Here is a 17,778-nt window from a genome sequence, read left to right as displayed (position 1 = left end):
CAGTATTAAATTTATTATTGCTTGTTTTTACCTCATTTATTACTTAAATATTTTACTTGGTTAACTAGAAAGGCTAAGAGAAAATTGAAAATTATTTTGGTTTTTATTTCTCGAAGTAAATCGACGTGATGCTGAAGAGCCAATTTTTTAAAAAGATATTAGAGAAGAATCAAATTAATTATTAGGTTTAAAAAATGCTTTTTCTGATTCTGAAGTATGCTTGGTCTGAAAATTAACGCATGTTTTTCAGATATTCTAAAGTTAATTTTATTTAAAGTTTAGAACAATCAACTATAACCGTTCAATCAGAGTTTAAAACGGTTTTCACGCAAAGATTTTTTCGCAAAATTATTTAAAATTAACTTCAATTCGATATTTTAAAATTTACTCTGCAAACATTTTCTACGTGTGTTTTGTGTTTACTTCACTTGAAAGATAAATTTTCGATCCTTTCGAAACATTTTTTTTAAGTAGCTTTCTACGCCAAAATAGTGTTATACTAGTTTGAAAATTATTATCTTTGGGATGGATTCATTAGAAAAACGAAAGAACTTCAGATACTTGTTTTTTATTTTAGAATCCTCTGTAATGTTTTGAGGTGCTACAACATGACAAAATATCGAAATTGATGTAATTAAACAAGCATTAAAGAAAAAAAACAAAGAAAGAAACACAGATGTAAGGTTTTGCTTATTTTTTTTAAGTAATTAAAAAGTTATTGTACTGCTGAACATTGTTGAGTTCAACCATACATTTGATTTAAAATTCATGTTAAGTTGCACCGAAGTGCTTACTTTCATTAAACCTTGTTACTGATTTTCGGAAAGCATTCTACACGTAATGGAATTTCCTACCTTTTTTCTCTCAAGTTTGCCGTTCGTTTTTGCAGTATTATTTCTTACTTAAATGTTTCAAGTTTTGAATTTTTCTTTTGGTTCTATTGATATATTTTTCCATTCAAGTGCATGTACTGCGCATTGAAAAAGTCATGGGGTTCATTTTAACTCGTGATAAAAACTAATGGGCGATAGTTTAAAATGGCCACTAGAGGGCGCCTGTGATGCAGGGAGTGTTTTTTGCTGCTAATTTGATAAGTGTTTTTTTACTATAATTTTTCATTATTACTGTCTAGTTTTAGGTTTTTTTACTTCACTTTATCATGTAATTTAGTTTTATTGTGTTTTGGGGGCTCATTTTTGCTGTTATTGTATTCTTGAAGTGTTTTTGCATTTTTTGGAGCTAAGCCTAACATGTGGTGATCTCCTGGTTTTTGGTCTTGTGTGCTTTATTGGGTGTAGCAACTCTGTTTATTTACTGCTGTTTTTAGTATTTATTCTGTGTTTTTTTGCATTTTTATCTTACTGTTTTGCCTTTTGGAACATATTCACTGAGTAGAAATGGGTGTTATATGCATTATGAAAGAGGTAAAGAGTGGGAAGGGGGACAGGTGGATCTCTTGTGATTTATGTCATATGTTCTGCCTGTATAAGGGGGAAAATGAGTCTGTTTTTGAAGAGGATTATATTTGCACTAAATGTGCTGAACTCTCAGACTTAAGACTTAAGATGCTAGTTTTGGAAGCCCAGTTAGCATTAGGGTGTAAGCCAGTTGTAGAGGGTATAAATGTTCCAGAGATTCAGGGGGAAGTTTCAAATGAGGAGTTAGATTGGGAAACTAAGGGTGTAATTTTGGGGGACTCTATGGTAAGGGAGGTGGGTAACACAGTTGGGAGAGTAAAGCGTAAGGTGGCTAGGTGTTGTTTACCAGGGGCTCGGGTAAAAGACATTAATATGGTTGCTGAAAAGAAGGGAGTATTGAATAAGGAGGACATGGTTACTTTGTGGGTGGGAACAAATGATGTAGGCCACAGTAAAAATGAGGAGTTTTCTAGGGAATGGGAATCCCTGTTGGATAAAGCAACCAGCTTTTCGACGAATGTCCAAGTGGTTGGTTTGCTTCCCAGGTATGGAGTGCATAGGAGCTGGCTAAATCAACGTGCGAGGTGTATGAACTTGCTACTGAAGTCAATTTGCGAAAAGCGCAGTATCAGGTTCATTGATGTATGGAGTCACTGTAAACGGGATTGGATTGCTAAGGATGGCCTGCATCTGAGCTCTACAGGGGTCAAAATGGTTAGTGGATTAATTTTAAGGGCTTCGGAGTCAAAAAACTAAGTTGGAATGGGGGGTATGGTTCAAGCACCAGGTATCGAGAGAATGAAATGTTTTTGGGTATTGCTAGAAATGGAAATAAAGTGACAAACAAGAGTAGTAATGTTAACAATTGTAATTTAGGAAATTTCAGGGTGTTAAATAAAAGCAACTTAGGCATGCTTAAAGTTTTCTATACCAATGCTCGCAGTATTAGGAACAAGATGGATGAATTGAAAAGCATAGTTATGGATGAGAAGTTGGATGTTATCGGAATTACAGAGACATGGGCTACCGAATCTGATGCAGAGTTATTACATATTGCTGGGTATAATTTATTCAGACAGGATAGAGTAGGTAAAAGAGGTGGTGGGGTTTTATTTTATGTTAGTGACAATTTTATTTGTAATGAATTGGTCATAAATGATAAGCCTACTGATATTGATATGGTTTGGCTGGAGTTGATGAGCAGTAAGGGCATAAAGCTACGCTTTGGAAACATTTATAGGCCACCTAATTCAAACCAGGGACAAGATGAACAGATGTACCGTATTATTAGTGACATGTCTAGTAAGGGATCCGTTATCATAATGGGGGATTTCAATTTTCCGGGTATTGATTGGAATAATTTTTATCCTGGTAATGGCAAAGAAGAGGAATTTTTAAAAGTAATTGGTGACTGTTTCTTAGATCAAGTTGTAACTCAGGGAACTCGAGAGGAGGCCATTTTGGATCTAGTTTTTTGTGACATAGGTAGTTTTGTTCAGGGGTTGAGTGTAGGAGAGCATATTGGAGATAGTGATCATAACAGCATTAGGTTCCGGGTTAAATTTGAAGTGTGCAAAGATGATAATTTTAGGTTTGTGCCCAATTTCAGAAATACCAATTTTGTTGCACTTAGGCAGAGCTTGAAAGAGGTTTTTTCGTCAGGGTTGGAAAATAACGACGTAGATCAGCAGTGGACGGAATTTAAGGATAAACTTGCTAAAACCGTTGGGGACTATGTTCCATTTAGGAGAAAAGGTGTTAGTACCAAAATCTGGCCCATGTGGTTCTCCAGGGAGACTAAAGTAGCTCTTAATTATAAGCAAGCCACTTTTCGTAAGTTTAAAGAAACTGGTCAGAGTGCGGAGAGGCTCCAGTATGGTAAGGCAAGGCGAAATTTTAAGTATTTGGTACGGATTCAGAAAAGGGAATTGGAGCAAAGGCTGGCAGATGACATTGATGGGAACCCTAAGAGGTTTTTTGCTTACGCTAATTCTGGGAAAGCTCGAAACAGTCAAATTGGGCCTTTGGTTGATGAGCATGGAAATTTAATCCAAAATGATAGGGATATTGCAAATGTTCTAAATAACTTTTTTTCCAGTGTGTTTAACGATAACTGTATCTCAACAGTTGACACTAACAAGACACAAGCTATTATACAGCTTGAGGATTTTGTATTTTCCAGGGAGGAGGTTTTATTTCATTTGAAAAAGATTAAAGCAACTAAAGCTCCGGGACCAGATAATATTTATCCAAAAATTTTAGTTGAATGTGCAGAGGAATTAGTGGATGTTATTTTGAATATTTTCAATGCTTCTTATAACTCGGGGACGGTGCCAGAGGACTGGAAGCTGGCTAACATAACGCCACTCTTCAAGAAGGGGTCTAAAGGTATTGCTGGGAATTATAGACCTGTAAGTTTGACTTCGGTGATTTGTAAGATTTTCGAAACTTTGATCAAAATTAAGATCATGATGTTCTTAGAGACTAATAGTCTGTTGACTAGTTTGCAGTATGGTTTCAGGAAAGGTAAATCCTGTACTACTAATTTATTGCATTTCTACGACAAGGTTACCTCAGCTTTAGATAACAAAAAATGTGTGGATGTTGTTTATATTGATTTTCAAAAAGCTTTTGACAAGGTACCGCATGTTGCTCTTCTCAGCAAGTTAGCTGACATTGGAATAGGAGGAAAAACTTTACTTTGGGTTAGAAATTGGCTTACTGGTAGGAAGCAAAGAGTAGTTGTGAGAGGAAATCATTCTAATTGGAGTGATGTTTTAAGTGGGGTTCCTCAGGGATCAGTTTTAGGGCCTCTTTTGTTTATTATATTTATGAATGACATCAATGAAAATATTTCTGGAAGCATGAATTGTTTTGCTGACGATGTAAAAGTTATGGGGATTGTCGAAAATGAAGAACAAGTAAAACAGCTGCAAGAGGATTTAGATCATATTACTAAGTGGGCAGATAAATGGGGTATGGCAGTTAATGTAGGGAAATGTCAAGTGCTACACTTAGGTCATGGAAATAAGCGTATGAGATATCGTTTACAGGGTTCAGTCATAAATCAGGCAGAAAATGTTATGGATCTGGGTGTCTTTATAAATCAGGACTTCAAGTTTAGTCAACAGTGCAGTATTGCTAGTAACAAAGCCAACAAAATGCTTGGGTTCATCAATAGATCTATTTCAAACAAATCTAAGAAAGTTCTTCTGCCTTTATATAGGAGTTTAGTAAGACCTCATTTGGAGTATGCTGTTCAGTTTTGGTCGCCTTATCTGAAGAAAGATATTTTTGTATTGGAAAGGGTTCAAAGAAGGGTAACTAAATTAGTAAGGGGACTCTCAGATTTAGATTATGATACCAGACTTAATAGGCTTAACATGTATAGCCTGGAGCAAAGGAGAGTCAGAGGGGACATGATTCAGTTATTTAAATTTATCAAAATGAAAGATGTAAATGGATTAAATTTTTGCGGGGAAAGCAGGACAAGGGGTCATTGTTTTAAGCTATTTAAATCTCAGGCTAACTTGGAAATCAGGAAAAACTACTACTTTAGCAGGGTTGTGGGCACTTGGAATAGCTTACCGGAAGAGGCGGTAATGAGCAAGGGAGTGGATAGCTTTAAGAGGGCCATTGATCTTCATTGGGGACTAATTAATTGACTAGGACCAGCCTAGCTGGGCCCAGTGCCTGTTGCTGGTCGTCACATTTGTATTTGTATTTGTATTATTTAAACTAGTAAATCCAATTGAAACAAGTTTTTTGATAATTTTTACATTATGGAAGAATAAATCAGTTATTTGTATTTAAGAAAAAGAAACTTTAACTGATGATAATGTGCATTAACGCCTATTTGGCGACACATAAAACTTGTGAAGTTTTGGACAGCAACCATAGACTGCAAAAATGTACAAGAAGCAGGAAATTACTAGACTTTCCTGCTGCAAAGCGTTACCCAGGGTGCGCCACGTGTAGGTGTGTCTACACCCTATTTAATAAGTCATATTGTACCTAAACCTCAAAAATAAATAAATAAATAAATAAATAAAAATGGTCGATTAGATCTTGAAAAAAAAAAGAGTGAAAAATATCTGAAACCATGTTTTATTCCTAATTAATAAAATCAGTTACATTTATTTATTTTTTTTAGTAATTTAATACGAAACATTTTCCGCAAGCACTTCGGCCCAGGTGTGCAAATTTTGTAGCATTTAACGCAATTATATATTCTTGTGTGAAAACATGTGCTATTCTTCAAAGCTTGTGCGAAAAAAATCAGGAATTTCAATCCTTAGAAATCTAAGGAACTTAAATTACCCAAATGAATGTCCTGGAATGAAACCATCCTTTTTCGGGTCACGAAAGAATGAGAAAAGAAAGGATGGGATAAAAAGTCCAAACAGCATCCCTCGAACGTAACCATAGTAACAAGATGATGCCGAAGAGTTCCGGAGAAAGAGGGCGCGATGATCATTAGCATCGATTCGCTCCAGAGAGAGGGGGGCAGGGTGAGGGGGTAAAGTGTGAATCGAGTGGAAAAGTGTGTTTTGGAGAATGGCATGGAACGTATAGATCATTCCATCGAGCTTCTCATTCATAGAAATGTCACGTGACCGTGCGATTTTATTTTGCAGATGTAGTGGCAAGTAAAACACAAGAAATCGGAAGCAGAAAATCATTTATTTACGCAATGAAATGTATAGGAGCAGTTCTGAGGTGATAAAATATTTTCATCTAAGAACGGGACATATGTGTTTACTGCAGTGGTACAACGATGGAAGAATTTTGGCGGTTAATAACCTAGAACAGGGTTGTAACGCCACAGGGAAACCTGAAGGAACAGGGAAAATACAATGAATTCAAAACTCTACAAAAAAAACCAGGGAAAATCCAGGGAATTTTGAAAATTTTCTCAAAAACCTGAAAATACAGGGAATATATATATATATTTTTAAATTGAAGTTGCAAAAATCAATTCCCAAGTTTATAAACTACCAAATAATAAATAAATAATTAGTAAAATAATAATATTGATAATATAAATGAAAATAAAGTAAGTAAGTTCAGAAATAAAGTAAAATAAAAAATACTAATTTTGCTTTTTTTTATAAAGTAAATATTAACATTTCTACTTTAGCCTTGGCTAATGGTTGATAATTTACTGAATTAACATGTTGGTCATAAAAACAGATTTTTTTTATTGTTTTATTTAACATGTATCTTGAATTTTATGATAATTTAAAAAGTTAAATGTATTTACCTTTCTGTTATTTCAGTTATTATGAATTCTTATTTATTCCCCCATATTTATTTATTTATTTATTGTTTCGATTTTATTTCCTGTGGTGAAATTATGAAGATATTAATGTTCTTTTTCGAACATCAGTATTCGCTCGTTTGTAATGTTTCGTTTTCATACAGGGGAAAACATAGGGAAATTTGTTTCCAAAATTGAGTGGCAACCCTGTAGAATCCTTCGTTTTAACTTATACTTATTACCAATCTTAATACGATACTCAATATAAATGTAAGGTTTGTTACAGCTCTTTCCCCAGATAGTTATTTCTGGATGCGCTAGTGTTATACTGTATATGCTGCAGTTTCAAGGGAAAGGAAAAATCGTTACCAGAATCAGCATTTTAAGTTTATTAATGTTGGAGTTTTTCCGAATGCTCATGAATTATCGCCAAATACGATGGATAATTAATATCAGAAAATTCCTTTAGTGGGAGATAAAATTATGCATTGGAATTCTAGTTACATTGTTTTCATTGAATGGAGGAAATAAATCCCAAGGTTTTATGCTAATTCGTGGGTCTTTTGGGAAAAAAACTCCCATCAGCTTGTTTTGCACTATTAAAAGACAAAAACATTTAATAATATTGCGATTTCCTCATCAGTTCTACGGCATATTTAAATAAACCAATTCTATGGTATTTTATTCAGCTCAACACTTTTAATCATTTCTAGTAATTGGGTATTTGGTTGTATAAAACATGGATTCCCAACCGCTGAACCAGTAAACCGGCCCAGGTCAGCGAAAAACGTTGTAAGGTACTCAGACGTTTACTTGTTCGATTTTAAAAAGTTTTCAGCATTAAAAAAATAATATTTTCTGCGATATTTTTTGTGTTAATGCCCTAAAATAAGTAACTAGAATCCATAATCATTAACACTAGGGCGTGCTTATATTCTCGCTGACATGTGTTACCTCTCCCTTTTTTTTCTTTTCTTTCTTTTCTTTTTTTTTTTTAACTCGTCTAGATTTTGTAACTATTTTTTGCAATATCATGTGATTGTTATTTATTAATAGATAAGTATAATAACTGCTAGTCCTTACATTTGAGTATTATTTGATCGTAAAAATGCTATTACTAACTTAGTTGATATTTACTTTCCTAGTGAAGTTTTTTTTTCCCTCTCAAAATAAACAAATAAATAAATGAGAAAAAACAGCAGTCCAAAAAGTATTTTTTACAAGTTTTACTGGTCCGTGGACCAAAAAAGGTTGAGAAAAGCTGATATAAAGTGAAATATATTTCATGTCGTCATAGTAAAAAAAGAAAATCGATTATATTTTTTTCCGTTATCTTATTAAAGCCCAACTGCCAACTACCAATTTTTCAAAGGCGATTAAAACTTCGAGGCGTTACAAAGGGTCTTTAAAAATCATCGGTATTTCATTTGGCTTTCCCGTCCAACCAATATGTCCCAATCTCTTCTTTTCCTACCCTGCGACTTAATGCTGCTAATTAGAAGTTGTCATGGTGTTCCTTTCGCTTTAAATCCTTGGTGAGAAGGAATATCAATTAAATTGAGTGTTTAATTACTCGAGATCTTCCCTTCGAGTTTTGAATAAAAATACATTACTTTTGTTCTTTAATGTGACCGCCATATAATGGGATTTGACAACTTTGAAACATGCGTTCTAAATTGCGACACATGGCATCGCAATTTACCTGGAAGACTGAAAATTAATTAATTTATATCTTGATAGAGATTTGTTTTATCATTGTAAGCAGGAAACAATAATATCAATGTAATTTAGTTGCAGACATTATTTCATTTGCGCTTAATCAGTTTAGTTGATACTGGAGTTTTAATCTAAGATTTTCGTCGGTGTTTAAATATTTCTCGCATTATTTAACATTATTTTTCTTCTGCAAAAATCTATGGAATTTAATATGCTTCGCATTTTCTTCTTGTTCTGGTGTGACATTTTTAAGCACTTTTATTACACTTGGCCTGATTGTCACGGAGAAATCTGAGGCCTGGTTTTGCTTATTTCTCAGTAACTAAACCTCTTAGAGACTTCGGGATTTAATCTAAATGATTTGCTTTAGCTAATGGTACAACTTAGCGCTGAAAAATTACAGTTCTAAAATAAAATTATTATTTCGGTTAGGATAAAACAGGAAATTTCTTGTAATTTCCCCATTAAATATTTAAATACAAAACCCATTGTTACAAATTTTGTTACCTTGCAACAGTAATGTTAATAGTAATCATAAGGGAAAGTTTGAATCAAGGCTTCTCTGAAGCAAGCATGAAAAGTATTGCTCTGCACTGTCATTATTCTCGTAGGTTTTTATCCTCACCTACGCCAATGATCGATAACAGGGCTAAGTAAAGAGACATATTAGGATCTTTATCTCGAGTAACTTGTATGTTGTGAAACATAAATTAGTTTGGAAACCTTTAAATGAATTAGTACACAAATAAATAAATCGTAGAGGAGAACACGTATTGGTTTTTAGTGCCAATTGCTTAAAGTTTTAGGCACGTATATACACTGTAAAAAAATTCCGAAACGTTACTGGTTATTTCCGTGGAATATCTGGGGATTTCACACGTTTTCAACTATTTCTCCGTAAAAACAAGTATCTTTGCAAAAAAGTTTCCTGAATCGCTACAAGTTGCACGCGTGCAGACTTTTCACTGTTGTGAAAAATATTTTTAGCAACCAGTTTAAAGATTGAATGAGCTTGTTTATTAAGTGTATCGGCCTTAGGTTGCTTATGGCCTCTCCAGGTTGACTAAGCTATTAATGAGAGCGAAAAAGTCAATGGATAGCTACTGCTTTGAAAGGCAGGAGCTGCAGGCAAGAGATATGGTTGGTTCCTTGTTGCATATATTTGACCGTGGTCGCTCTAATGTTTATGGAGAGTTCTTGGAAAACTAGGAAGGTTCTAATCAGTAGCACTAAACCTACTTAACTTTTCTAGAGACATAACTGGCTTTAACAGGGGAGATTTCGCATTTCTTCAGAAAGTTTCAAGGTTAATTTCAGAAAAGTTACTGACTTTTAGCGGAAAACGTTCCTGGTTTTTCCAAGATATGTTACTGGAAGAAATTGGGCACATCAGCTGCCTATTATTTTCCAGGAACGTTTCTGAATCGTTTTTACAGTGTAGGTTTTACAATTACGCTAAAAATAATAAAATAGCAGTTTTTTTTTAAATATTAAGCACTTTTCATAATGCATTCAAAAGGACAAAATAACTTTTCTGGGTCAGAAAGGACAATTCAAGTATTCCTGTAGTTTTCGATGATTGCAAGAAAATGACACTACAAACGAAGAAAAGTGCGCTTCAAGTCATTTCAAACCAAACTTTTCCATTAAGAAAAATAAGCATGTTTCAACATTCAAATTTATGATTGAAAGCTAGATAATGATAAGAAGAATTCTATACATGACTTGAGGCGCACTTTTCTTCATTTGTAGTGTCATTTTCTCGCAATCATTGAAAACTACAGGAATACTTGAATTGTTCTTTCTGACCCAGAAAAGTTATATTGTCCTTTTCAGTGCATTATGAAAAGTGCTTAATATTTTTAAAAAAAATACTGTTATTCGCATATATTTGCCTTTTATACGTGGAATTTTAAAATTTAGCTCCTTATTGTGATGTATTCAAATATAAGGAACCATTATGTTTCACAATATAAAGTACAGTCGACGCTCGTTATAAAGACCACTGTCGTCCAAACGAAATCGGTCGCTATAACGAGAGGTCGTTATAACACATTGCATGTTATTTAGTCATTTTTTTAAAGGCAGGAATAATTTTTCAAAGTTATGCTTTGTCTCAAAAGATAATCAAGATATTAACAAAATAATAAAATAGTTACATTCAAAAAAATATTTTACTAGTTTCTTTCTCATTTTAAATTTTATGCTGAAATACTATCCATAAATTACACATATAACTTAAAAATAGTACGTTTAACGACAAAATATATTGAAAATCAGTTATTTAATAATATTAGATAGATATTCTAGTTTTACTAATTTTTTATTTGAGATTTTTTCCAAGTATATCTTTTCTTATTGCATTGTATTATAGAAGCTTTCCACTTTCTTGACCTTCCCCCAAAAATATAATTCGCAATTTCTCTTCTTGGTGTGCAATTTTCATCATTATTTTTCTTTCATCCTACCAACCTGTAATTAATTTCAATTGAAATATTTTAAATTTGAAAATATAAAATTTTTTAAAAAAGTTTTAAAATAGTTAGTCCTCAGGATCGCGAAAAAAAAATGAAATGAAACTTAATTTTGGACGTTATATTGGAATGAGCGGTTCAGTTTGGACTGTAATAGATGTTAAAATAATATTGCATCTATGGAATAGGGAACAGGACTTCCAGCATCGGTCGCTATAACGGAAGGGCAGTAATAGGGGGTCGTTCTAAAGAACTTTGACTGTATTAACTTTCAAAAGAGTTTTCTCTTATTTAAAAACTAATGAGTTGTACTTGTTGCGGGCGTGATCGTACGATCAAACACGCACCGCATTCAAGTCATTATTTTTCAATTTTTTTTTTAGTGGATATACCGCAATTAAAGCCAAACTTTAAAATTCAAGGGATCAAGTGCAAATATATCGCAGCTTGAAAAGAATAATGACACATTTCAAAAAAAGGAACTTTTTCAGGAGACTATTTTTTAAATTCTTACGATTTATAATTTTCTGTTTCATTAATTACAATTCCTAATTATTGTAATGGCCCTTAAAAATTATTAATACTAGTCATAATTTTTTTCATGCAGTTTTTGTGCTAGCATTTTAATGAAATTTAGGTCAAATTAGGTTTTAATCAAAGTTACAATCTACCGGCAACTTTGCTATCTACTACTTGTCCTTATTCCATGTAAAAGATAAATTTTTTTTAAAAGTATTCTCAATAAAAAATCTCATTTTCAGTATTTTTTGAGTTGCGTCACTATTCTTTTCAAGCGACAATATGAGTAATGAGTCTCATTTGTGCAAATAGATTGAACATATTATAATTATTTTGATATTTCTTTGTGTATTAGTTAGAAGTTAACGTAGAACTCATGTACAAAACTGATAGTACTGATATAGTATAGCACTGATTTAACAACAATATGGTGTACTTGGAGCGTCAATGCGACACCACTGCAGCTGAACTATAAGTTTTAAATAATTTGCGAGAGACTACTTTGTAGTTTTATTAAAAAGCATTGTTTATTGCTGTAAAGATAAATTTGATTATTTAAAAATATGTTTTGCTTATTACTCAGATTATCAGGATTGCCTTTGATCATAGTTAGTCGGAATAAACTGTTTTTCTTTCTTTCTTTTTTTTTTTTTTAGTGTGAAATATACATTTTTTGAAAAAATTATCCTCGTACTTTTGTGTCTTGCAACCTATGCTTATTTTAACTACGGCAATTCTTAAGAGAACATTACTTTCACTAAGCTGAAACGATGTGATTAAAAATCTTAAAATCACTTTTAATTTTAAAACGTAACAAACTCTGTCAAAAAAAGACAAAACAGGAGAACCCCTGTGAAGAGTGGTGCAAAAATAAATTTACATTTTATACTTATTGAGTTTTTTACAAAAACATTTTCCGTTTAATTTTTTATTGATTTATTTGAGATTGCACATATGACTTAAAACTAAGTTGTTCTTGTAAGTTTATCTCTCCGCTGCGTTCCTGTTAAGTAGAGTAATGTATCATTTATTTAATTTAATAGTAATCTATATCTCTATTTATAGTAGTATATTCGTTTTTGTTCTGGGCAGCATAATTAGGTTCAAAGCATGAAAAAATCCATTATCTTTACTAATAATAAAGCAGAAAGTCTCTCTGTCTGGATGTCCGGATCTCTCTCTGTCAGGATCTCTGTAATGCGCATAGCGCCTAGGCCGTTCGCCCGATTTTCATGAAATTTCGCACAAAATTAAATTGTAGCTTGGTGGTGTGCACCTCGAAGAGATTTTTTGAAAATTCGATCCTGTTCTTTTTATATTCCATTTTTAAGAACATTTTATCGAGCAAATTATCATAACGTGAACGAGAAAATTACCACATTACCATAACGTGGAACCGTAACATGGGCGAGCAATTGGCAAGAAATTCAACATCCATTATTTGTAAATGTACCGGCGAAGCAAATGACTTTTAATTTTCTACTACGGGCAAAGCCGTGCGGGTATCAGTAGTTAATCCATATATTTGATCAACCTAATTTCTTACAGCTCCAGTTTGTTCGAATAACCCTTTTCACACGATGATCACATGCTGTTCTCTGTGAACTAAACCATCTATTATCCAGCCAGTGATACCGGCCAATTAAATGCAAATTCGAACCGTCAGTGACAGTAACATTATTATAGCGCTAATTTTGCGGTTGCTTTTACTTTCTGCCTGGTGGATACCGTAATTCCGTTGCAAATGCGGATAAAATTGAATAAATTGTAACTTAGTTGCAAATGTGGATAAAATTGAATAAATTGTAACTTAGTTGCAAATGCAGATGAAATTGTGAAGTAAATTAGAGAGGGAACCACAGTGTGGCTTTAATTTCAAAATATGATGCTTACACTTAGGACTACGAGATAGTTTGTTGTTTGAAGAAGTATTAAACTTCGGGACACAAGAAACAGTTACAATGACTGAAGCATCACGATATTGTTCCCTCATATTCAGGGTCAGCTCAAAAGTTTTCGATCTGAGAGAAATTAACAAACTAGTGGATGCTTCTTGTGAAGATCTGTTGGGTAAAAGACAAAGAAAATTCAATTTTCGCATGAATAATTAAAAATTAATTTGAATTAGGTGCACGAAAAGAACAATGAAACTACATAGGTATCTATCTTCCTGTTAAAAAGAAATAATTATTTGTCAGCGACAATGTGTAAAAATTGGTCTTAACGATCGTGCAGAAAGTGGATCAATGTGTTTTTTTTTTTAATGGTTTATTTCTTTTGGTGAGGACAAAGTACAATTTTAACCTAAAGTGAGAGTGGTGTTAAAGGAAGTGACATCATAAAATATTTACCATTCTGCGACAACATGCCGATAACTGAGCAAATTTGGGTTGACAAGATGTCATATTCAGTGTAACTTGACGATATACTTGGCGAGTCACCCCATATAGTCCCATGTTAAACCATTAATGAAATTTCTGTCTACCTACATCTGTTAAAATGTTTTTCTCACTGGTTCTAACAAAATTGGCATCATCGGCAGTAAAACTCAATTTCCGCAATATGAAACACTTTTAAGTTCTATTCTTTCTTCTTTTGCACATTCCATTTATTTAATGTTATTGTATTTTCAAATTTTTGATGTCAACAAAATATTTAAGTTTAAAAGTCAATATTTGTTCATTGTTGTTGAAAACTCCAGTGTTTACGATACTTCTTTTTAGATAGGACAAAAAGTGCGGGAGCTCTATAGTAGCCTTCAAAACTTATTTTGATACTTAAAACGCGTACGATTCGTCGCTAAAAAGACGAATGGGCATATCTCAAAAAAAAAAAAAAAAAAAATCGAAAAATGAGTTATTATCACCACAGAAATGTCCAAAGTCGATTTTATAATATGACCAATGGGCGTATCTCTGTAATAAATAGTAAAAAAGTTACAGTCCCTCACACTGGTGACAGTTCTCAAGCGATACGGTAAACTGGCAATCTGTAAATCGGTTTTCTGCAAAATGGCTTAAAATTGAGATACGCCCATTCGTCTTTTTAGTGAAGAATTATTTTCTCTCTTTGTAAAAGTTTATTTTTTCTGTTGTCTAACTCCTTATTTTTTTTTCTTTTCAGGCTGGAAAAGTGTTTTCGGTGTGTAGTCCTTCACGAAAAACACATAAACGTTTTGCAATATAAAGAGAGTGAGTATATTTACGCTATCTTTAATCCTTTTTCTAGCATTCACTTTCTAAACATGCCATTTACCTAGAAGAACTACAAAGAGTGCTGAAGTATCTTCCCATTTCCCGAGAATCACAGTAAATCGTGATGTCTCATCAAGTTGTGTATCCTGAGGCTTTTGTGTGAAAGACTTGACTGGAAAAATGTTCTCTTAGAGTGCTTCCTATTTATTTAAACCGCTCCTGTAAATGAGGTTTCTCATTCAGGTCACTAACATCAGTCAGATGCGCTAATATCCTCACACAGGAAATTGTCCTTATTTAACGTGCCATATCTAAATTATGACGAGGGCCGTTGTTATGTGGTGGTGGATGTAAATAGAAACCAAAAGGTTTAGGCTGCGTTTTTTAATGTGTATGTAGTGAAACTCCAAGTATACATTTCACAAGAATTTAAAGTTAGCAGTTTAACATTAAATTTCTACTTCATCAAATACTATTAAAATTTTTACCATTAGAAATGCTTTTACTGTACTGATAATTTTAACTAGCTATGTATAGAGGTGGAAATGGTGGGGGAAAATCCGAAAGCATTTGGGGAAAAGCTTTTTTTTTTTTTAGTTTTTTCCCTCGACAAAAATTATTTTTTAAGAAAATATAGCTAATGATTACATTTTAATTCTCAAAAAATTAATTTTTTCAATTTTTCCAAAAAAAATTTGGGGAAAAAAGTTTTTTTACCGCCTGAAATTTTTCGGAAATTTTAAATCTCCAGCTATGTAAATATATTCTTCGTCTCTGATTCTATTATATTGATATATGGCAAGCACTAATTATTAATTAAAGGATAGTTTTAAAGACATTTTTCTACAATAGTTAAAGTATACACTAAAATAATTGTATTCTTATTTAATAAAAAGTTTGATAAAGTTGTTCGCTAAATAAAATCGTAATTTTCGTTTAATAGTTCTAAATAACTGCAACTGTATCTTTTGCAATACTTATTGCATCTATTTATAGCGAAATACGTACTAATATTTTTTTTAGCCGAATATTTGTGTTTAGTGGCTAAAAAAAAACTAATGAACGAATTTACAGGTTTAATGTAACTCGAAAAATGCAGTTTTAAAATTATTGTCAGTTTTGATAATGAAATAATATACAATCAAATAATTTTGTCTAGTCAAAATTATTGGTTAGAATAAGATCATTTTTTACGTACTTAATGGAAAACCAATCTGATAAATCAAAAATGATATAAATTTATTCTTAAAATATTTTTCTCTTTCTTCAGTTTTAAGAGCTCAATTTTACTATTTGTTATTGACAAAAATGGAAAAATAAAACATTGTATTTAAATTTTGGATAATAGTACAACTATCTGCGCTTTCGTTTATTTTACATTAACAAAAGTGACTCCAGCAGAAGTAATCTAAACTGTATAATGCCCGTTGCAAAACTTAGTGTTATTCAAAAAAAAAAAAAAAAATCATTTCTGTAAAATTACAACAGGGTGATGCTTTTTTTCTTTTTTAAAAAACGGACATACTTTAAAACTTTTATTTTAAACTAGGTGCATCTCCCCCTCTAACAGTTCTTCATATGAAATTATTTATTTTCTTTGTTCCTAACATAACTTATTTTTCGAAAAGGTATTATGCTCTGTATTTTTGTATGAAAAAAAATGTTTCTTCGTGCAATAAAAATTTATCTTTCTAAGCATAATCGTGGCTGAAACTTGGGGAATAAATCGTTATGCTATTAATATTTAATGGATATTATAACACTCGATCTTCTCTTCTTATTTTAATCATTGACATTTCAAAACTATTTTTCATAGAAATAATTCTGAACAGAATGCAGCTGCAATACACAAATACATCAGCCGAAACTTCACTACATTTTTACTCCTTTTTACAATTTCTCAAGTGCTATAATTTACTCGAGCAAAACAGTCTAGACGATTTATGTTTTTGTTATCTCTCGCTAGTTTTATGTCACATTAAAACACTGGATTTTTTTTCTCGGCAAAATGTTAAAATGAATGAAATGAAAAAATCATTTTCTTTTGTGCCATTACACACTGGCTCTTTAATAAGTTGTTTTCTGTGAGAAAACGATTAAAACGAAACAACCTCATAAATATTAATTAACTTTTGCACAGAAAAGCCGTTATGCTTCCATCTCCTTAATTTTTAATCAGTCCCTGCGCAAGAGCTTGCAGTCCTTGGAGATATATTTTTGATATTAGTTGCTTAGAGTGGTTAGGGGGCATTCATGAAATATGTAACGCGTCAGATGGTACTTGTAGAATTTTTTAAACTTTGGAAGAAGTAATTGAGGTTCGGTGATCGTTTTGCGTTTCAATGTTGTTGTTGTGTATCGGTGGTAATTTTGTCGTGACATTTTTTCCATCGATTTTTTTCTAGGGAGAGGTAGGGAGGAGGGGGGGGGTTAGGTGTATACTGCCGTGCTAAGCACAAGTGTGGTATGGCAGTTGACCGCAAAAGAGAAACTGCTTTTATAAGTTTTACGTCTGCTATTTGATTCAAATGCCACTTTTTTAGAAGATATCCTCATATATATATAATAGCCAATGATCAAGTAACGCTCCTGACGTCATCAACAATGAAACTCGCGCCACGGCATGATAATTTGATAATATGTTTTGGTAATGTTTAACATGCAGGGAAAGGCTTTATTGTGACGAGGCTGAACTGGATCCGGTAACTTAACTGCTTTACTGGTAGGACTGTGTCATTTCAGAGGAATGAAGAAACGAAAAAAACGAATGCTATCTACTGGAGTTTAGGGTTAATCCACTGGAGCTAGAGTTAAAATTTCAACTATCAAAATATCACCAAACAGGCAATGACTTCGATCAAATGTAGAAGCAATTTTCACCTGTCATAACTTGACGGACGATTTTCTAATGAAAAATATTTTCCATTCTTAAATGGCCGTAGAAAATCGTATTTAGATAATGCGTTATAAAGAACCACTTCTGACAATACACCAATTTCGTTAAAAAGTGTAGTTACGATTCTTGTGTTTAGCACTGCAATATAGGGGAGACCGGGGATGGTTGACTAACTTTTGACTTAAGCTCATATATCTCTGATGTTTAACTTAATATGACAAAAACAACAATTGCTACAGATAGAAGAACTATTCAGGTAACTAAAACACTATAATATGACCTATATATTCATCACTATAAT

General features: G+C 32.7%; 1 protein-coding gene across 1 annotated transcript in view; it reads left to right on the top strand.

Annotated features, from left to right (window-relative positions):
* The window catches only part of LOC129228234 (uncharacterized), a 327,142-nt gene that overhangs the window by 274,679 nt on the left and 34,685 nt on the right, over positions 1-17,778 (top strand). The window contains exon 3 of the mRNA XM_054862900.1: positions 14,511-14,578. Coding sequence (XP_054718875.1) covers positions 14,511-14,578 — 68 coding nt within the window. The remainder of the gene's footprint in view (positions 1-14,510; positions 14,579-17,778) is intronic.

Source organism: Uloborus diversus, chromosome 8 (genome assembly GCF_026930045.1).
Source record: "Uloborus diversus isolate 005 chromosome 8, Udiv.v.3.1, whole genome shotgun sequence".
Taxonomy (NCBI): domain Eukaryota; kingdom Metazoa; phylum Arthropoda; class Arachnida; order Araneae; family Uloboridae; genus Uloborus; species Uloborus diversus.
Note: the sequence above shows the minus strand (reverse complement) of the source record. Positions and strands in the feature narration are given on the sequence as shown.